General features: G+C 43.1%; 1 protein-coding gene across 2 annotated transcripts in view; it reads left to right on the top strand.

Moving 5' to 3' along the window:
• Positions 1–22,302, top strand: part of smpd4 (sphingomyelin phosphodiesterase 4) — a 94,343-nt gene that overhangs the window by 16,452 nt on the left and 55,589 nt on the right. For both annotated transcript variants that reach the window (XM_063031699.1, XM_063031698.1), the window contains exons 5-8: positions 7,521–7,635; positions 13,611–13,663; positions 15,865–16,016; positions 17,489–17,621. In XM_063031699.1, the coding sequence (XP_062887769.1) occupies positions 7,521–7,635; positions 13,611–13,663; positions 15,865–16,016; positions 17,489–17,621 (453 nt within the window). The remainder of the gene's footprint in view (positions 1–7,520; positions 7,636–13,610; positions 13,664–15,864; positions 16,017–17,488; positions 17,622–22,302) is intronic.

Here is a 22,302-nt window from a genome sequence, read left to right as displayed (position 1 = left end):
TTCTTAAATCTGATGGTGTGGGACTTAAGGCTTCTGTACCTTCTGTTTGTCATCTTTATCCATTTATGTGTATGTGTATAAAATATTATGCGGTTGGTGTCATGGTGACAAGTTTGTATAGAGCAGTGGTTTCCAAAGTGGGTGATATAGTGCTGTGCCACCCCTAGGGGCAGTGGGAGTTTCTAAAGGGGCTCTCCCCTCCCCTGCTCAGTAGCAAAAGGGGCAGATGAGGGATTACAGGCTTAATTCAGAATTTAATTACTTATTACAGGTTTTTGATCCTCAGTGCCTCATAATTGATTACAATGATCAAGTAATCACCTCATCTCTAGCTAACCCTCATTCTTAGATTTTGCTCAAAGCACATTATAGTTCTTGGAAAGCAAGGACACTTGTGTATTTGGCATATCAAGAGAAGGCTGAACTGAAGAAATGGTGTTATATCCGGGCTAGGTCTGTGCATTCTTGCGGTTCACTACTGTAGTGCAGTGTTGGCCGGTACAATTGCCATACTCTGATCACGCTGTGACACAATTCATGTCAACTAGGGTATGGTGTTCAACGGGGTGAAGTTCAGAATCTGAGAGTCAGGTTTTGTCTGAGCTATGATGATGTCATAAGTTTCCCCTTTATTGATCGCAGTGCTTAAGGTTGGAGTTTAACAGGCGATTGACCATGATGGATAATCCATAACAAAGAAGACAGAGCAGACCAAATGAAAAAGTTTGGGGTGGGGTATCTGAAATATGGATTTTACCAGCAGCGACCAACCATGGTGACACGAAGGTTGGAGGTGTTGTGGATAGTGTGGAGGGCTGTCAGAGATTACAGCAGGACACTGATAGTTTGCAAAACTGGGCTGAGAAGTGGCAGATGGAGTTCAACCAGATAAATGTGAGGTGGTTCATTTTGGTAGGTCAGATATGATGGCAGAATATAGTATTAATGGTAAGACTGTTGGCAATGTGGAGGATCAGAGGGATCTTGGGGTCCGAGTCCATAGGACACGCAAAGCTACTACACAGGTTGATTCTGTGGTTAAGAAAGCATACAGTGCATTGGCCTTCATCAACCGTGGGATTGAGTTTAGGAGCTGAGAGGTAATGTTGCAGCTATATAGGACCCTGGTCAGACTTGGAGTACTGTGCTCAGTTCTGATCGCCTCACTCCAGGAAGAATGTGGAAACAGTAGAAAGGGTGCAGAGGAGATTTATAAGGATGTGGCCTGGATTGGGAAGCATTCCTTATGAGAATAGGTTGAGTGAACTGGGCCTTTTCTCCTTGGAGCATTGGAGGATGGGTGGTGACCTGATAGAGGTGTATAAGATGATGAGAGGCATTGATTGTGTGGATAGTCAGAGGCTTTTTCCCATTGCTGAAATGGCTAACACGAGAGGGCACAGTTTTAAGGTGCTTGGCAGTAAGTACAGAGGAGATGTCAGGGGTAAGTTTTTTACGTAGAGAGTGGTGAGTGTGTGGAATGGGCTGCTGGCGATGATGGCGGATACAATAGGCTCTTTTAAGAGACTTCTGGACAGATACATGGAGCTTAGAAAAATAGAGGGCTGTGGGTAACCCTAGGTAATTTCTAAGTTAAGGACATGTTCAGCCCAGCTTTGTGGGCCAAAGGGCCTGTATTGTGCTGTAGGTTTTCTATGTTTTAACCAACAGCAACCATGAGGCAATGAAACCAGCCAGATACAGACATTCCACTCAGCGACAGCTCTGTTCAAAGATGAGTCAATGAAATGTCTGAGGATGTGTCCTGTGCGATAAACACTGGAGTCCTTTGAGGATATAACGACCGCAGTGGATAGAGGGGAACAGATGATGTTCTTCTCTTGGATTTCCAGAAAGCATTTGATAAGGTGCCATGTAAAAGGCTTATCCGTAAGATAAGGATGCGGAGAGTTGGGGGAGATATGTTAATATGGATAGAGGAATAGAAAGCAGAGAGTTGGGATACGTGGGTGTATCGCTGGTTGGCAATCAGTGGTGAGCGGTTTGCCGTAGGGGTCGGTGCTGGACCCACAACTGTTTACGATATATGTTAACGACCTGGAAGAGGGGACCAAGTGTAGTGTATCTATGTTCGATGACACTGAATTGAGTGGAAAAGCAAATTGTGCAGAAGATATGAAAAGTCCACAGAAGGATATAGAGGTTAAGGGAGTGGGCAGGGTTCTGACAGATGGAGTACAATGTTGGTAAAAGTGAGGTCATCCACTTGGAAGGAAAAATGGAAGAGCAGATTACTACTTAAATGGTAAAAAATAATTGCAGCCTGCTGATGTGTAGAGGGACTGGGAGTGCTTGTGCATGAATCACAAAAGGTTGGTTTGCAGGTGCAGCAGGCTATCAAAAAGGCAAATAGAATGTTAGCCTTCATTGCTAGAGGGATTGAATTTAAGAGCAGGAAGGTTATGTTGCAACTGTACAGGGTACTGGTGAGGCCGCACCTGGAGTACTGTGTGCAGTTCTGGTCTCCTTATTTGAAGGATATACTGGCTTTGGAGACAGTGCACAGGAAATTCACCAAGTTGATTCCAGAGATGTGGGGTTAGAGTATGGGGAGAGATTGAATCGCCTGGGACTGTACTCACTGGAATTCAGAAGAATTAGAGGAGGTCTTATAGAAACATACAAAATTATGAAAGGGATAGATAAGATAGAGGCAGGAAAGTTGTTTCCACTGGTAGGTGAGACTAGAACTAGGGGACATAGCCTCAAGATTTAGGGCAGTAGATTTAGGATGGAGATGAGGAACTGCTTTTCCCAGAGAGTGGTGGATCTGTGGAATTCTCTACTTAATGAAGCAGTGGAGGCTCCCTCAGTAGATACATTTAAGACAAGGTTGGATAGATTTTTGCATAGTAGGGGAAATAAAGGTTATGGGGGAAAGGCAGGTAGGTGGAGATGAGTTTACGGACAGATCAGCCATGATCTTATTGAATGGCGGTGCAGGCTCGATGGGCCAGATGGCCTAATCCTGCTCCTATTTCTTATGTTCTTATGAAACATACAAAATAGGTGCAGGAGTAGGCCATTCGGCCCTTCGAGCCTGCATCGCCATTTATTATGATCATGGCTGATCATCCAACTCAGAACCCTGCACCAGCCTTCCCTCCATACCCCCTGATCCCCGTAGCCACAAGGGCCATATCTAACTCCCTCTTAAATATAGCCAATGAACTGGCCTCAACAGTTTCCTGTGGCAGAGAATTCCACAGATTCACCACTCTCTGTGTGAAGAAGTTTTTCCTAATCTCGGTCCTAAAAGGCTTCCCCTTTATCCTCAAACTGTGACCCCTCGTTCTGGACTTCCCCAACATCGGGAACAATCTTCCTGCATCTAGCCTGTCCAATCCCTTTAGGATTTTATACGTTTCAATCAGATCTCCCCTCAATCTTCTAAATTCCAACGAGTACAAGCCCAGTTCATCCAGTCTTTCTTCATATGAAAGTCCTGCCATCCCAGGAATCAATCTGGTGAACCTTCTTTGTACTCCCTCTATGGCAAGGATGTCTTTCCTCAGATTAGGGGACCAAAACTGCACACAATACTCCAGGTGTGGTCTCACCAAGGCCTTGTACAACTGCAGTAGTACCTCCCTGCTCCTGTACTCGAATCCTCTCGCTATAAATGCCAGCATACCATTTGCCTTTTTCACCGCCTGCTGTACCTGCATGCCCGCTTTCAATGACTGGTGTATAATGACACCCAGGTCTCGTTGCACCTCCCCTTTTCCTAATCGGCCACCATTCAGATAATAATCTGTTTTCCTATTTTTGCCACCAAAGTGGATAACTTCACATTTATCCACATTAAATTGCATCTGCCATGAATTTGCCCATTCACCCAACCTATCCAAGTCACTCTGCATCCTCTTAGCATCCTCCTCACAGCTAACACTGCCACCCAGCTTCGTGTCATCCGCAAACTTGGAGATGCTGCATTTAATTCCCTCATCCAAGTCATTAATATATATTGTAAACAACTGGGGTCCCAGCACCGAGCCTTGCAGTACCCCACTAGTCACTGCCTGCCATTCTGAAAAGGTCCCGTTTATTCCCACTCTTTGCTTCCTGTCTGCTAACCAATTCTCTATCCACATCAATACCTTACCCCCAATACCGTGTGCTTTAAGTTTGCACACTAATCTCCTGTGTGGGACCTTGTCAAAAGCCTTTTGAAAATCCAAATATACCACATCCACTGGTTCTCCCCTATCCACTCTACTAGTTATATCCTCAAAAAATTCTATGAGATTCGTCAGACATGATTTTCCTTTCATGCTGACTTTGTCCGATGATTTCACCGCTTTCCAAATGTGCTGTTATCACATCCTTGATAACTGATAACTTTGATAACTGACTCCAGCAGTTTCCCCACCACCGACGTTAGGCTAACCGGTCTATAATTCCCCGGTTTCTCTCTCCCTCCTTTTTTAAAAAGTGGGGTTACAATAGCCACCCTCCAATCCTCAGGAACTAGTCCAGAATCTAACGAGTTTTGAAAAATTATCACTAATGCATCCACTATTTCTTGGGCTACTTCCTTAAGCACTCTGGGATGCAGACCATCTGGCCCCGGGGATTTATCTGCCTTTAATCCCTTCAATTTACCTAACACCACTTCCCTACTAACATGTATTTCGCTCAGTTCCTCCATCTCACTGGACCCTCTGTCCCCTACTATTTCTGGAAGATTATTTATGTCCTCCTTAGTGAAGGCAGAACCAAAGTAATTATTCAATTGGTCTGCCATGTCCTTGCTCCCCATAATCAATTCATCTGTTTCTGTCTGCAGGGGACCTACATTTGTCTTTACCAGTCTTTTCCTTTTTACATATCTATAAAAGCTTTTACAGTCCGTTTTTATGTTCCCTGCCAGTTTTCTCTCATATCTTTTTTCCCCTTCCTAATTAAGCCCTTTGTCCTCCTCTGCTGAACTCTGAATTTCTCCCAGTCCTCAGGTGAGCCACTTTTTCTGGCTAATTTGTATGCTTCTTCTTTGGAATTGATACTATCCTTAATTTCTCTTGTCAGCCACAGGGCACTACCTTCCTTGATTTATTCTTTTGCCAAACTGGGATGAACAATTGTTGTAGTTCATCCATGCAATCTTTAAATGCTTGCCATTGCATATCCACCGTCAATCCTTAAGTGTCATTTGCCAGTCTATCTTAGCTAATTCACGTCTCATACCTTCAAAGTTACCCCTCTTTAAGTTCAGAACCTTTGTTTCTGTATTAACTATGTCACTCTCCGTCTTAATGAAGAATTCCACCATATTATGGTCACTCTTACCCAAGGGGCCTCTCACGACAAGATCGCTAATTAACCCTTCCTCATTGCTCAAAACCCAGTCCAGAATAGCCTGCTCTCTAGTTGGTTCCTCGACATGTTGGTTCAAAAAACCATCCCGCATACATTCCAAGAAATCCTCTTCCTCAGCACCCTTACCAATTTGGTTCACCCAGTCTACATGTAGATTGAAGTCACCCATTATAACTGCTGTTCCTTTATTGCACACATTTCTAATTTCCTGTTTAATACCATCTCCGACCTCACTACTACTGTTAGGTGGCCTGTACACAACTCCCACCAGCGTTTTCTGCCCCTTAGTGTTATGCAACTCTACCCATATCGATTCCACATCTTCCCGGCTTATGTCTTTCCTTTTTATTGCGTTAATCTCCTCTCTAACCAGCAACGCCACCCACCTTCTTTTCTTTCATGTCTATCCCTCCTGAATATTGAATATCCTTGAACATTGAGCTCCCATCCTTGGTCACCCTGGAGCCATGTCTCTGAGGTCCCAACTATATCATAATCATTAATAACAATCTGCACTTTTAATTCATCCACCTTGTTATGAATGCTCCTTGCATTGACACACAAAGCCTTCAGGCGCTCTTTTACAACTCTCTTAGCCCTTATACAATTATGTTGAAAAGTGGCCCTTTTTGATGCTTGCCCTGGATTTGTCGGCCTGCCACTTTTACTTTTCTCCTTACTACTTTTTGCTTCTACCCTCATTTTACACCCCTCTGTCTCTCTGCACTGGTTCCCATCCCCCTGTTGTGAACTAACCTCCTCTCGCCTAGCCCCTTTAATTTATGAAGGAGGATTCAATATTTTGGGTTATTGAGCAACTTTTCAAAGAGAAGGGCATTCTGCTCACCAACATTCTTGACTGTGCAACAAATGGGACAACGTCAATGACAGGATGCCATTGACTTTCTTGAATAAAAGCTGTACTTAGTTTCCATTCACTGTGTAATTCACGGGGAATGTGTCACAAAAAATCTAAATGATTGGGTGGCTGCACAAATCATGAAATACTGTTATCACAGCGGTAACTCAAATCAAATCAGATGCTCTCAATTCTTCACTATTTTGAACAATTTGAGCGATTGCTGCTGCATACAGAAGTCAGATGCCTCTCAAAAGGAAGCTTCCAGAGATGATTTTTTGCTCATTTTGAAACTGTGATAACTTTCTTTGAAGACTTGAATGTGTCATTCAATAATCAACTCAAAGAATATTAGGTATGCCGTTGTTTATTTGTCAGAATTAAAGTATTCACAAACTTTAATGAAATCGGTCTCCAATTGCAAGGAAATTATGTGAATCTTGTCAAAATCAAATCAATCGTCTCCACATTTCTGTCTAAGTGAACCCTATTTAAGTGCGACCTTTTCTGATTTCGAAGCCTCAGAGTTGGAAGAGAAGGAAAGAATGCCAGATGATCTTCAGGTATACTTTGCCCACCTGGGTGAACTGCATAAAGACATGTCAAAGATTTTGAGATCTTCTCTGGATCCAAATTCAAGATGGGGTAATAAATCTATTCCTCAACACTCGTAATGAAGTGATGGGGAAGAACTGATCTCCCTACAAAGAGACTTGAGCTGAAGCCAAAGTTCAAAAAACCTTATCAAGACTTGGTTGCAGAAAGAAATCTGAATGCTGTCCTCCCCGTGGAAAAAGGTTGAGATGTTCTTTATTGCCTTTGCAACATCATACAGTGCAGTTTTGGTGCAGTCGCTCAACTTGTTTCAAAGCAATGAGACAGCTAAGTTACTGAATGTGAGGATCTGAAACTCCTGAGTGATGTTGAGATGCTGATATCACTGCACCAAGCCCATCCATCTCATTGAAAGGTGATGAAGCAAAGAACTGGTGAATAGTTGGACTAATGTACGCTCTAAAATTGTGGATCAAATAATCTTTACAGTAATTAATGTTATTTGTAGCTTTAAGTAGATTTGAATATTATTTTGCAATTATTTGTCACTGTTTTGAATTTAGTTCCTGTTTTCTTTCACTGTGCACCATAAATCTGAATTGTTTAGTTTCTAATCTAATGGCTGAAAAGGAGGGGTGCTGGAGATGTGGCCTTGGAGCCAAGGCAGCAATAACCTAAAATAAAATTTGGTGTAGAGAATGTAGTGTCAGATCTTAACTGATCTGAAATGGTTTCTAATCTAAGTCTGTGTTTCTCTGTTTCCCAGGGTCCTGTGAAGGCATCACTCCAAGAAGGTGTCCTGCCCGATTCCCCACTGTATCACAACAAGCTACAGTTTCCGCTGTCGGGAATGGCCAGTCCCAGTCTCAGTCTCTCCCTCAGTATCCTCTGTCTTGTACATCTGAGTGCTGCTTTCTCTGCTTAGTCAATAGCCAGTCCCAGCACCTCGACTGGTGGTATCCAAGCTGTTATTTGCAAAAAGTTTATCACAGACGTTTACATTTTAAGGTTTGAATTCCTTTTTATAATCCAGTAGTGGCTGGAAATGGGATTAAGCATTCACTGTTTACTTGCTGCATCTTCCATCTGTAAAGTCTCAGTTAATAATTTGCACGCATCTTCTTACTCCAAGGCAAATCTGAAGGAAAATAACAGGTACAGATTATATTAATTGTGCTTAAAAATGTGAACAATTTGGGTGTTGGTGTATTTAACAATAGGGTGTAATCAAGCATTAAGGATGGACATTTCAGGACCTTGAGCTGTGAGTGAGGGAAACCCACAGTCAAGCCGCAGATACTGATTTGTTGTTCTGATACTGACAGTAGAAACTGCTCTCTTGGGTCCTGTGGGAATGCATGAAACTTGGGTTGTCACCAGTAACACTCAACACTGTAGCGATAAACCAGACGGGCTAGTCGTGCCCTTCAGATAACTCACCCCACGAAACGCTTCCTTGGAGGTGAGGCACCAAGCGAGTCAGAGCCACGCAGGTGGTGGTGGAGGGGAGGGGAGGAGCAGGCTGCGGGTCCTCTAACCTTGACTTCTTCAAGTCGGCATTGAGATTTGTCTGCCTTTTCTTCAGTTTCCCCTGGTGAAGCCGTTCCCGGTAGCAGGAAATCATGATCTTATTGTTTTACTCCCATTCAGCGTCATTATCGATGAACTTGTGTGATTGTGGTCGTGCTAGTGCTGTGGAATTTTGTGGTGAGGTTTCTTGCTGGTGTTTCTTCTTCTCCACTCGTGTCCTCAGACTCACCCAGGATGAGTTGCTCTACCAGTTCTCAAAGCTCTTTGTTATTAAGGCTCTCATTTAGAGGATGCAACAACTTTTCAACCTCGCCATAATTAACGTCCTCTAATCCTGCTTCATTGGCCAGTTCAACGATGTTCTGGGATGTTGTTGCATGCTTTTGGCCTTGGCTTCTTCCACACTCTGTTCATGCAGTTTGAAGTTGCTTCATCCCAGGCTGCTCTGATATTGTCTACAGCTTTCATGACACTAGTTTTTCTGACAGATTGTTTTGTTTCCTCTACAAGTTGTTTGATTGTGCGGCGAAGGTAGGCGGCTTTAAAATTCAATATCACTCCTCGATCCATTGGTTGGAGTAATGAAGTGGTGTTGGGATGGAAGGTAAACCACTTCTATAGGAATGCAGGTCTGAAGCATGTCACAATTCTCAGGGTGGCCTGGAGCGTTATCAAGCACCAAGAATGCTTTAGGTTCAAGGTCATGCTCCTCACAGCCACTTCACCGCTGGACAAAAATACTTTATACTTCATTGTTGCCAAACAATTGATACTAGAGCGTACAATCATCACAGCAATATTTGATTCTGCTCTTCGTGCTCCCTGGAGTACAATTGTACAAATTGGAAACAAGCCAACTTTGGAAAACATCAATTGTCACCCAGGCTTTCTTGTTTGATTTCCAAATCACTGATAGACTTGACTTTAAAATGTCTTTCGTTGCTCGTGGTGTTTCGGAGTGACACACAATCATGGGCTTTAACGTAGTCACCTTTAGCACTGCCTTCCAGCAAGAGAGTTAACCGGTCCTTTGTGGCCTTGAAGCCAGATGCACATTTCTTCTCGGGAGATGGGAGTACGAGAAGGCATTCTTTTCCGAAAATAGACCCGTTTCATCCAGCGGGATAATCATCCTTTTCAAGTATGGCCTTCACTGTTGCAGGAAAGTCCTTGCACCAGCCACTTCACCAAAGATGCGTATGCTATGGAGGTTACAGCGCTGTTTAAACCTATCAAACCAACCTCTGCCGGTTGTGAATGTTACGGACGTTTCTTCTTCCTCCTCTTGAACATGATTGAAGATGCTTGTTGTCTTTTCCATTATCAACAGCATGTGCTGTTGTTCGGTCACCCACCCATATGTTTAGTCTATTTTCGTTTTTTTTTCCAAGCAAGTGGCTCCTTGAATGGGTCACCTTCATTATTGATAATTTTGAGGTTGTCATTGCAGAAGCTTTTATCTTGTCTGCATTTTTTTTAATAATTGTTCTCATTGTGGACTTCAAAGAGGCGCCAATATCAACCTGACGCTCACCAGCTTCCAAACGGCGTATCACTTGCAGTTTCACAACCACGCTAATGCTTTTCTTAGACATCTGAGATGTACTACCCTGAATGGAAGTTGCAGACTGTTTTCCAGACATTATGGATGAAAAAAATGGAGGAAGTTGCCAAGGGTGTGTAATGCCCTGGTTCACATCTTTACTGTGATGCTGTAGGTATTTCATTTAACAGCTCTGCACGAGCAGTCTGTTCTGCTGTCAGCCTGTTTGGGTTATCGTTGATGACGAGGAAAGTGTACCATCCAATTAGGATGGTGGAACTGGCGGGAGGTTTACTTGGTGAGGGACGCTAAGGTTGGTCTTGGAGCTTTGCTGCTGGGGAGAGCCAGTTGTAGGATACGACCCTGTGAGAGACCCGTTTGTTGGAGATAGGTTGTGAGAGACGTTCAGAAGGTGGTGTGAGCTTTCACACAGACCGAGGGCCCGGCGAGTGAGTGACAGAAGTTCAAGATAATCTCCAACTTGTGCACATTTGACTGTTTACTTAAATGGGCCCTTTTTGCTTTTTTTTTCTTTCCTAACCCTTTAAGTAAAATTCATAAATATAATTCCTTTAGTCGTATGCAGTGTACTGTCTGTTGTTTCTTGGCACTGAGTTGTAACAGGGTAGCAAATGACACAGCATCCCCACAAACTGGAGTTTGAGGTGGGAGAGCCGTCTCAATCTCTCAGGATTTGCGGGACCGGAAAGTGACTTCCCCAGACTTACAGAGCCAAGGAAACCTGCGAGGTTTCAGGTGCAAGAGCGTTTATAGATGCAAGGGAGGCAGAACTAATTCGAGATTGGCTCAGAGTGTATGTAATGCACTCTCATTGGCTGATTGAATGTTTACTGTTATGGGGGCCGCTCTTGGAAGTTGTTTAGAATGAATTTTTGTCATTCAATAAAGATTTGAATAACCGTGTTGTAAAGAATCAGTGCTATCTGGGATCTGACTGTAAAAGATTCCAGGCACCTACTGTACCTGCTGCATGCCCCTCCTGCTACTCTACCTGCTGCATGCCCCTCCTGCTACTGTACCTGCTGCGTGCCCCCTCCTGCTACTGTACCTGTTGCATGCCCCTCCTACTGTACCTGCTGAAAGCCCCTCCTACTGTACCTGCTGAAAGCCCCCTCCTGCTACTGTACCTGCTGCACGCCCCTCCTACTGTGCCTGCTGCATGCCCCTCCTGCTACTGTACCTGCTGCGTGCCCCTGCTACTGTACCTGCTGCGTGCCCCTTCCTACTGTACCTGCTGTGTGCCCCCTCCTACTGTACCTGCTGCATGCCCCTCCTACTGTACCTGCTGCGTGCCCCCTCCTGCTACTGTACCTGCTGCGTGCCCCCTCCTACTGTACCTGCTGCGTGCCCCCTCCTGCTACTGTACTTGCTGCGTGCCCCTCCTGTCCCATATTTCATTGACTTTCTCTCTCCATAGTTGCTGCCTGACTTGGAAAATACTTTCTCAAATATTTGCCACACTGTGATAGTTGATTCTCATTTTTCTTTAATTAGTCTCTTAATCTTTCCAACTACGTTCAGTCCCCTCCTCTTATCACTTTGATTGCAAAATATCCTTCCTCTGTCTAAGATCTTGGTATCCTTTCAACCGTGTAATGCCAGAACTGAACAATACCCTGGAGCTGAAACCGAATGAATGACATGCTCTTTGTATACTCTGTCCGGCTTGATAAAACCAAACAGCCTTTTTAACAACGTTCTCAAGTTGTTACCACCTTTGACAAGTGTGAACCTCCTGAGTGTGTGCGGCTGACTTCTGCAGCTCACTCAGAGTGAGTGTTGGCATCACAGTCACCTCTCTTGCAATTGCTGTTCTCCTCTGGCGACTCAGCGTAGAGGGGTGGCCTGACCCTGGCAGCGTGGCTGTGCTTTCATATTTGTTCCACTTTTTCATGGTGGACTAGGCTGAGCTCCGAGCTATGTTCACTGCCTTTGAGGTGGTCTTGTATCTTTCCCAGATTTGTGCTTCTCTGTTATCATTTCCCTGACTTGTCTTCAATGCTCTTTTGTCTTCATTTTGTTTTGGTCTGTTGAAAATTTGCCATACTGTGAGACCTTACAGAGACTGGGTATTTATTCTTGTAAATTCATTGAAAACAGGTGATCCTCCAATTTTCTCCATTAACAATGGGTGAGGTGGTGAGCTAATAAACAGTATTGCACCTGAGGAAAGTTAGTGCAGTGATTACAAAGGTGACGAATACTTTTTCAGCCTCAGAATTTTGGTTTTTAATTTTTAGTAAGTTCTTGAGTTTTTGGAATTTTTCTTTTGATTTGATATGATGCACAATGTTTTGTAGATCAGCTCAATATATCCTCATTCAACATTTTAAATTTAGAAAATGTGAAAATAGTTGTGGGGACTGAATACTTTTCAAGGCACTGTAGTTAAGGAATCCAGTTACTTTTGTAAAAAAAAAATGTATTTTCTGCTTATTTAAAGACGGCTTGAGCTGGCTTGGCAGAGCCACCAGATTTGTGCTGTAAGAAAATCATGGTGCCCCTGTACAAATATTTTAACCCATCACCCCAACTGGAGTAGAGGCTGCCAACAGCAGCTCATCACAGTCATCTGTACTATGTCAGTCTCCAGGTATAGTCCATCAAAAATCCACCCCCCCCAGGGATGTGGTCTTCGGAGCTTCTGTTGGCATTTCTGTAGCACTGGGATTTTACAGGGTGGGGTGCCAGCCCCATGTGCAACCTCCCTCCTTTCTCAGTGGGGCTTGGGACCAACCATAGTGGAGTTTCTTGTTCTGTGTAAAAGTTCTGAATTGTCACATTGGCAATAGCTAAGGCATGAACTGGCGTCATTTTCAAATAATCATTGGGTAAAATTTTTCATTTGGTTAACAACTCATCTATTTGTGCCTATCATTCCTTGATACAGTTCAAGGTAGTGCATCAGGCCCATAAGTCAAAGGATAAACTAGTGCATATTTTCTCCAATATCAATCCTATTTGTGACAGATATAATACTGAGTTGGCCACTTTAACTCGTATGTATTGGTCTTGTATAAAGCTAGATAACTTCTGGAGAGACGTTTTTAAAATACCATCCAAAGTTTTGGATCTGGATCTACAACCTAATTTGCTTATGGCAATTTTTGGGATTATCCCATTGGAAGCAGGAGATATTCCTGTTTCTGCTCGACGTATGATAGCCTTTTCAACCTTACTGGCTAGGAGAGCCGTTTTATTGAAGTGGAAGGATTCTAATCCACCTACGGTCTTTTATTGGCTCTCCTCCATTATGCCCTGTTTAAATTTAGAGAAAATAAGTAGTCAGACATTTGATACATCCTTTAAATTTGAGCAAATCTGGCGACCTTTTATCTAATATTTTCATTTAAACTGATTTATTACTCTTTCAATCTTATTTTTTCAAAGTTGTAGATTTGATCAGAAAGTCTTTCTTTCTGTTTTTTGGTTGTATCCTACAAATGGGCTGCCCAGTCTTTTTTCTGTTTTTTTTTTCTATAGTGTAGTGGGTTTTTCTTTCCATTTAAAACCAAATTTTTTTTCTCTTCATAAACTGATACGAGGAGAATTGTTGTTTTCATTTTTTTATTATATTTTATACTACTTTAACAATATCTATGATTTTGACAATGTCTCAATCTCGGTTTATATTGTTACTGATATATATTCAAAATAATAAAAAGATTAATAATAATAGAACTTGTAATGGAAAAGCTCTGATATTGGGCCTTTATCTTTTGAAAAGTAAACTTTGATTTCACCCTTAACCTATGTGACAAGATCCCTTTGAATATTATTTCTTCAATTTTGCTAGGCACCTTACTGCACCACGGGTAAGTAGCTGTTGTTGTATGTTGTGGCCCAAGTGTTTCGTCCATCCTCCCCCCAGCAGATGGACATCTCTTTATATATAACCATATAACAATTACAGCACGGAAACAGGCCATCTCGGCCCTTCTAGTTTTGCTGAACTCTTACTCTCACCTAGTCCCACCGACCTGCACTGAGCCCATAACCCTCCATTCCTTTCCTGTCCATATATCTATCCAATTTAACTTCAAATGACAATATCGAACCTGCCTCAACCACTTCTGCTGGAAGCTCGTTCCACACAGCTACCACTCTCTGAGTAAAGAAGTTCCCCCTCGTGTTACCCCTAAACTTTTACCCTTTAACTCTCAACTCATGTCCTCTTGTTTGAATCTCCCCTACTCTCAATGGAAAAAGCCTATCCACGTCAACTCTATCTATCCCCCTCATAATTTTAAATACCTCTATCAAGTCCCCCCTCAACCTTCTACGTTCCAACGAATAAAAATCCAACTTGTTCAACCTTTCTATGTAACTTAGGAGATGAAACCCAGGTAACATTCTCGTAAACCTTCTCTGTACTCTGTCTATTTTGTTGACATCTTTCCTATAATTCGGTGACCAAAACTGTACACAATACTCCAAATTTGGCCTCACCAATGCCTTGTACAATTTCAACATTACATCCCAACTCCTATACTCAATGTTCTGATTTATAGAGGCCAGCATACCAAAAGCTTTCTTCACCACCCTATCCACATGAGATTCCACCTTCAGGGAACTATACACCATTATTCCTAGATCCCTCTGTTCTACTGCATTCTTCATTGCCCTACCATTTACCATGTATGTCCTATTTTGATTAGTCCTACCAAACTGTAGCACCTCACATTTTTCAGCATTAAACTCCATCTGCCATCTTTCAGCCCACTCTTCTAACTGGCCTAAATCTCTCTGCAAGCTTTGAAAACCTACTTCATTATCCACAACTCCACCTATCTTGGTATCATCTGCCTACTTACTAATCCAATTTACCACCCCATCATCCAGATCATTAATGTATATGACAAATAACATTGGACCCAGTACAGATCCCTGAGGCACACCACTAGAGGTGTTTAAATATGTTGGCTACATGTGATCTGTAACTTGTAACTTGTTCTGTAAAGATTAAACATGCCCTTTTAAAATTCAGAAAGGCAGCGTCCATTATTAATGACCTCCAGCACCCAGGACATGCCCTTTTCTCACTGTTACCATCAGGTAGGAGGTACAGGAGCCTGAAGGCACACACTCAGTGATTCAGGAACAGCTTCTTCCCCTCTGTCATCTGATTCCTAAATGGATATTGAATCCATGAGCACTGCCTCACTTTTTAAAATATATATTATTTCTCTTTTTTGCACGATTTTTAATCTATTCAATATATGTATATTGTAATTGATTTATTTTTCTTCTATATTATGTATTGCATTGAACTGCTGCTGCTGCTAAGTTAACAAAGCTCACGACACATGCCGGTGATAATGAACCTGATTCTGACAGGATGGTGCTGCAGGAAATAAAGCTGGGAGGAATGTGTTGGACATGTTGTTTCACGCTCTACTTCCACCTCCACAACGTCGTTTGGTTCATACCTACCTTGTTCATCTGTTGTTGAAAACTACATCCATGCCTTTAATAATGCATGACTTGTATATTCTAATCCTCTGGCTGGCTGCTGACCTCCCACATGACCTTGAGCTTGTTCAGAACTGCCCATGTAATCCTTACCCAGTACCTCATGTTTGGTTCCTAGTCTGACCTGGATCTTAAAAATTCTTATCATCATTTTTGAATCCCTCCATGACCACATTCCTCACCTTGTTTTCAATCCTTGTACCCCTGACCCTTATCCTTGTGCAGCTTAAAATTCCTCGCTGTGCTGTTGGCAGTGCTGCCTTTAGCTACTATGGCCCTTAGCCCAGCAAGGTGCGATATAACTCCTCTGCCTCCTACCTCCTTGGAGACGCTGTAAAACCAGTCTCTGAGTTGTTGTACGGAGCCTTCAAATGTTTCACTGTGTATGTTTGCATTTAATTATTGTGGGATAAAAGGGAAATTTGTGCTTGAGACTCATCTCCTGGAAAATCTGGTGATGGAATGCCTAACAGAGATTAAGGGGCTGGAGTAGTTTTGTTGCATTTTGTGCAGCTCCCTATAGTGTTGTCAACTCTCGTTACAGAATTGCCCCCCAGGACAGCTCTTCAGCACCTCAGACAGTGCCTATTTTGTGGTAGTTGATCAGTATCTGAAGTACTTCCTGCCAATAGAAGGCAATGTGCCACCGTCGCCGTTCATGAATGCTTGTGGCACCGTCTCTCCTCCGGCACCAAGGTAGACGTGCTCCGTCCTCTGACTTCTGTTACTGCGTTGAAAGCTATCTGCATGGCAAACTGTTAATTTGTTGTCTAGCACAGGGGTGGGTTTAAGATTAAGAATAAAATGTGTTCCCTTGTGTGGCACTGGTATTTGAGCTGATAGTTGGAGCAATGCAGCACCCTTCCTTCTGTTCAGTATGGGGATTACATTGTGCTGATGAATGTGTACGTTTACTTTCAATTTTAAATGCTGATTTGGGGTGGTTACTGAGAAACTCACTACATTAGCAACCACAAAGTGTCTTCAGGGTTGTTAAGGGTTTTGTCAGGGTTGTTACGGGCAGAGAAAAGGATGGAGTTTGTGAGGGCTTTAGAGGACTCTATTAACACAACCAGAATGAAGTTTCGAAAAGGTTTACTGAGAGATTGGTAGGAAGCTGAGTTGTCAGTCATTTAGCACAGAAACAGGCCACACACTCCATACCATTTGCCTGCATTGTGTCCACATCCTTCTATGCCTTGCCTAAACGAGTGCCTCTAGTGATTATATCTGATTCCACCTTTGCCAGATTTCAACCACACATTCAACCAAAGTAGAATGTACTTTCCGCTCAGATCCCTTGCTCTCACCTTAAACCTGTCCTCTTGTTTTGTGAGAAAGACTCTGATTATATGCCCTATCGGTTTTTGTTTCATTATTTTACATCATATCTCTTAGGTCAGCGCTCCATCTATTTATTCTGTCCCCGTAACTTAAGTCTCCCAGTCCAGGCAAGGTCCTGAAGGCACATTCTTTCCAGTGCAACCATATGCTTCCTATAGTGTGGCGACTGAAACTACACGTAGTACTTCAAGTGTAGTCTAGCCAGTGTTCTGTAAAGTTGCAACTTAACATCCCAAATGTTATATTCTATTGCCCCCAGCCAATGAAGACAAGTGTGCCACATGCTGCCTTTATTCTCTGTATTCTTCCAAGACTCATTTGACTCCAGTTGCTGACGCCTGCCATTTGCTTCCCTTTCTCCTGATCAGTCTTGTAATATCCTTCGTCATCTGCAGAGACAGTCAGTAACTCGGGGACAAATTACTAAGTGAGTGTGGATTAGTATCTCTGTAATTAACGACCTGCTAGTTGGATTTAATGACTATGATCTATCAGAATCTGTGCAGGTAGTCAACAGGGATACTAAGTGAGGAATACACACACAATACTGAGGAACTCAGCAAGTTGGCCACCACCTATGGAGGAGAGCAAACAGTTGCAGTTTCGGGCTGATATCTCCACAGAAGCTGCCCAGCCTGGGGTCTTCCAGCATTTTGTGTGTTTTCAGCATTTGCAGTATCTCTTGTGTTTACTGAGTGAGGAAGCTAGTTAACATCTCTTCAATAGTTGGTTACACATGCTCAGTTGATACATTGCATTTCAGTGCCTGAGATTTCTGATTTTATTCCTTTAATGGAATTTTTCTTGCACTTTGCATTCCGCAGAACTCAGAGTGTCCCATTCACCTCCTATGGTGGGCCCCACACCAGCCTACTGAAACGTTGTATATCCCACCAACCCTCGGTCACCACCGACCCAGCCGCACAAGAAATCTGGAGATCAGAGACGTTGCTTCAGGTGAGGGTGCAGTGTGTTGGAGTTTCACTTTCTGGTCCCTCCCTTGGTTATTGCTGTTGCAGTAGCAGGGAGTCTGGTCCAAGACTGTTTCATCTGTAGGGTTTACTGTTGTCTGACTGGGCAGAGCTTCTGATCCCAGCCTGGTTCACTGTCACCAGGTGTTGTCACTACAATCCCCTTTGTGCTTTTGCCTTTGCTTCATTATTTCTATAGGATTCAGGTTGGTGCCTCGTAACGTAAGAACATAAGAAATAGGAGCAGGAGTCGGCCGTCTGGCCCATTGAGCCTGCCCCGCCATTCAATAAGATCATGGCTGATCTGGCCATGAACTCATCTCCACCTACCGGTCTTTTCCCCAAGGACTTTTCCTTAATTCCCCTACTATGCAAAGATCTACCCAACCTTGTCTTAAATATATTTACTGAGGTTGTCTCCACTACTTCATTAGGCAGAGAATTCCACAGATTCACCACCCTCTGGGAAAAGGAGTTCCTCCTCATCTCTGTCCTAAATCTACTCCCCTGAATCTTGAGGTTATGTCCCCTAGTTCAAATCTCACCTACCAGTGGAAGCAACTTTCCTGCCTCGATCTTATCTATCCCTTTAATAACTTTGTGTCTATAAAATCTCCTCTCATTCTTCTGAATTCCAGTGAGAACAGTCCCAGGTGACTCAATCTCTCCTTGTAGCCTCATCCCTCATCTCTGGAATCAACCTGGTGAACCACCTCTGCACTGCCTCCAAAACCAGTATATCCTTCCTCAAGTAAGGATACCAGAACTGCACGCAGTACTCCAGGTGCGGTCTCACTGATACCCTGTACAGTTGCAACATACCTCCCTGCTTTTAATTTCAATCCCTCTAGCAATGAAGGCCAACAACCCATTTGCCTTCTTGATAGCCTGCTGCACCTGCAAACCAACTTTTGTGATTCATGCACAAGCACTCCCACGTCTCTCTACACAGCAGCATGCTGCAAATTTTTACCAATTAAATAATAACCTGTTCTTTCATTTTTCCTTCCAAGTGGATGACCTCGCATTTACCGACATCGTACTCCATCGGCCAGACACTTGCCCACTCACTTAACCTATCAATATCTCTCTGCAGACTCTCCGTATCTTCTGCACAATTTGCTTTTCCACTCAGTTTAGTATCATCAGCAAACTTAGATACACTACACTTGGTCCCCTCTTCCAGATGGTTAATGTGCAACTTGAACAGTTGCAGGCCCAGCGCTGACCCCTGCAGTACACTGCTCACTACTGATTGCCAACCAGAGTAACACTCATGTACCCCAACTCCCAGCTTTCTATTAGTTAACCAATCCTCTATCCATGATAATACATCACCCTCAACTCTATGCATCATTATCTTATGAATAAAGAGGGGTAACTTTGAAGGTATGAGACATGAATTAGCTAAGATAGACTGGCAAATGACACTTCAAGGATTGACGGTGGATATGCAATGGCAGGCATTTAAAGGTTGCATGGATGAACTACAACAATTGTTCATCCCAGTTTGGCAAAAGAATAAATCAAGGAAGGTAGTGCACCCGTGGCTGACAAGAGAAATTAGGGATAGTATCAATTCCAAAGAAGTAGCATACAAATTAGCCAGAGAAAGTGGCTCACCTGAGGACTGGGAGAAATTCAGAGTTCAGCAGAGGAGGACAAAGGGCTTAATTAGGAAGGGGAAAAAAGATTATGAGAGAAAACTGGCAAAGACTGGATGAACTGGGCTTGTACTCGTTGGAATTTAGAAGATTGAGGGGGGATCTGATTGAAACGTATAAGATCCTAAAGGGATTGGACAGGCTAGATGCAGGAAGATTGTTCCCGATGTTGGGGAGGTCTAGAACGAGGGGTCACAGTTTGAGGATAGAGGGGAAGCCTTTTAGGACCGAGGTTAGGAAAAACTTCTTCACACAGAGAGTGGTGAATCTGTGGAATTCTCTGCCACAGCAAACTGTTGAGGCCAGTTCATTAGCTATGTTTAAAAGGAAGTTAGATATGGCCCTTGTGGCTACAGGGGTCAGGGGGTATGGAGGGAAGGCTGGGTTCTGAGTTGGATGATCAGCCATGATCATAATAAATGGCGGTGCAGGCTCGAAGGGCCGAATGGCCTACTCCTGCACCTATTTTCTATGTTTCTATGAATAAGTCTTTTATGTGGCACCTTAACAAATGCCTTCTGAAAATCCAACTAAATAATGTCCATCTGTTCCCCTCTATCCACTGTGCTCGTTATATCCTCAAAGAACTCCAGAAGTCTGTCAAACAGGACCTGCCTTTGATGAATCCATGCTGCGTCTGCCTGATGGATCCATTTCTTTCCAGATGCCTCGCTATTTCTTTAATGATAGCTGCAAGCATTATCCCAAATAGAGATGTTAAACTAACTGGCCTATAGTTACCTGCCTTTTGTCTACATCCTTTTTTTGAACAGTGGCTTGAGATTCGCCGTCTTCCAATCCGCCGGGACCTGCCCAGAATCCAGAGAATTTTAGTAAATTATCACCAAAGCCTCTACTATAACCGCTGCCATTTCTTTCAGTACCCTGGGATGCATTCCACCAAGACCAGGGGACTTGTCTATCTTCAGTCCCACAGGTTTGCTCAGCACTACCTCTTCAGTGACAGCTATTGTATCGAGGTCCTCACCTCGCATCACATCCATAACATCTGTCTTTGGCATGTTAGATGTGCCCTCCATTGTGAAGAGCGACACAAAATAGTCATTCAAAGCCTCGGCCATTTCCTCATTACCCAATATCAATTCCCCTTCTCGTCCTCCAAGGGATCTACGTTCACTTTAGCCACCCTTTTCTGCTTCATATAATTATAAAAACTTTTACTATACGTTTTTATATTTTGTGCTAGTTTATTTTTATAATCTAGTTTCCCTTTCTTTATTGTTCACTTAGTGGTTCTTTGTTGCTTTTTTTCACCTCAGTCCTCCAGTTTCCCACTACTCTTGGCCACTTTGTATGCATGAGCTTTTAGTTTGATGCCTTCTTTTATTTCCTTAGTTATCCAAGGCTGGCTCTCCCCACCCTTACTGTTGTTGCTTTTAACTGGAATATACTTTTATTGAGCACCGTGAATAATCTCTTTGAATGTCTTCCACTGTTCCTCAACCATCCCACCATGTAGCCTGTGTTCCCAGTCTACAGCAGCCAAATCCTTCCTCATCCCATTACAGTCTCCATTACTTAGGCATAATACACTGGTTTTATACCCTCCATTTGTATGAGAAACTCGATCATACTGTGATCACTCTTTCCCTAACTACAAGATCACTAATTTTACCTGTCTCATTGCACAGGACCAGATCTAAGAGAGCACATTCCCTTGCAGGTTCAGTAACATGCTGGCCAAGAAAGCCATCACGGATGCTTTCTGTGAAGTCCTCAAGACTGCCTCCGCTAACTTGATTCACCCAACCTATGTGCAAGTTGAAAGTCCCCCATGATAACTGTTGTTCCATTCTTACATGCCTCAGATAGTTCTGTTTATAGCCTGTGCCACTGTAATGTTATTATTCGGTAGCCGATAGACAACTCCCAGCAGTGATTTTTCTTTTTTTTTCCCTTTACTATTCCTAATCTCTTCCCAGATGGATTCAACATTCTGCTCCTTAGATCTTGTATCATCTCTTATTATCACCCTGATCTCATCCTTACACACTCAGCGATTCAGGAACAGCTTCTTCCCCTCTGCCATCTGATTCCTGAACGGACCAAAGCTTTGGACACAACCTCACTTTTTTAATATACACATTTTTAAATAATTTATTCAATATATGTAATTGATTTTATTTATTATTTTTTCTGTCTGCTAGATGTATTGCATTAAACTACTGCTGCTAAGTTAACAAATTTCACGTCACGTGCCGGTGATAATAAACCTGATTCTGATTCCTTCGGTATTACCTGATATCCTTGGATATTTAAACCCTCTCCACCCTGCAACACATCTCTGTAACGGCCACGAAATCAAACCTCTTTGTACTAATTTGAGCCACAAGTTTGCCTGTTGGACAAGCTCAAGGGCTGAGGCCCCTCCAGCACCGTCTCATCCTGCACTCTCAAAATTCAGCATGTCCAGAAATGCTGGAAACACCCAGCACCTCAGGAGAGAAACGTTGAATACGAGTGCTCTTGCCGTGTTGCTTCCACACATTCTGTGTTTGATAAGCTACTTTGACTCCCAAATCAGTAACGCCTAACTTTAAAATTCTGATCTTCACATTTAAATCTTCCTTCACAAATTTGTCTGTCTTTCTTGCTCCCACTTTCATCCTCTGGTCTCCCTTTGCCTCCCCAACAAAGCCTGGGTTAAGCGGTTTTGGCTCTGTGTCAGAATCCCTTGTTAACGCTTTTTTTTTCTTTTGTCAAGCTTTTAGCAGCATAGAAAACCTACAGCACAATACGGGCCCTTCGGCCCACAATGCTGTGCCCAACATGTACTTGCTTTAGGAATTACCTAGGATTACCCATAGCCCTTTTTTTTTAAGCTCCATGTACCTATCCAGGAGTCTCTTAAAAGACCCTATCGTATCCGCCTCCACCACCGTCACCGGCAGCCCATTCCCCGTACTCACCACTTACCCCTGACATCCCCTCTGTACCTGCTTCCAAGCACCTTAAAACTATGCCCCCTTATGTTAGCCATTT

Source organism: Mobula hypostoma, chromosome 23, assembly GCF_963921235.1.
Source record: "Mobula hypostoma chromosome 23, sMobHyp1.1, whole genome shotgun sequence".
In the NCBI taxonomy this organism is placed as follows: Eukaryota; Metazoa; Chordata; class Chondrichthyes; order Myliobatiformes; family Myliobatidae; genus Mobula; species Mobula hypostoma.
This window is presented reverse-complemented; position numbering and strand designations above follow the sequence as displayed.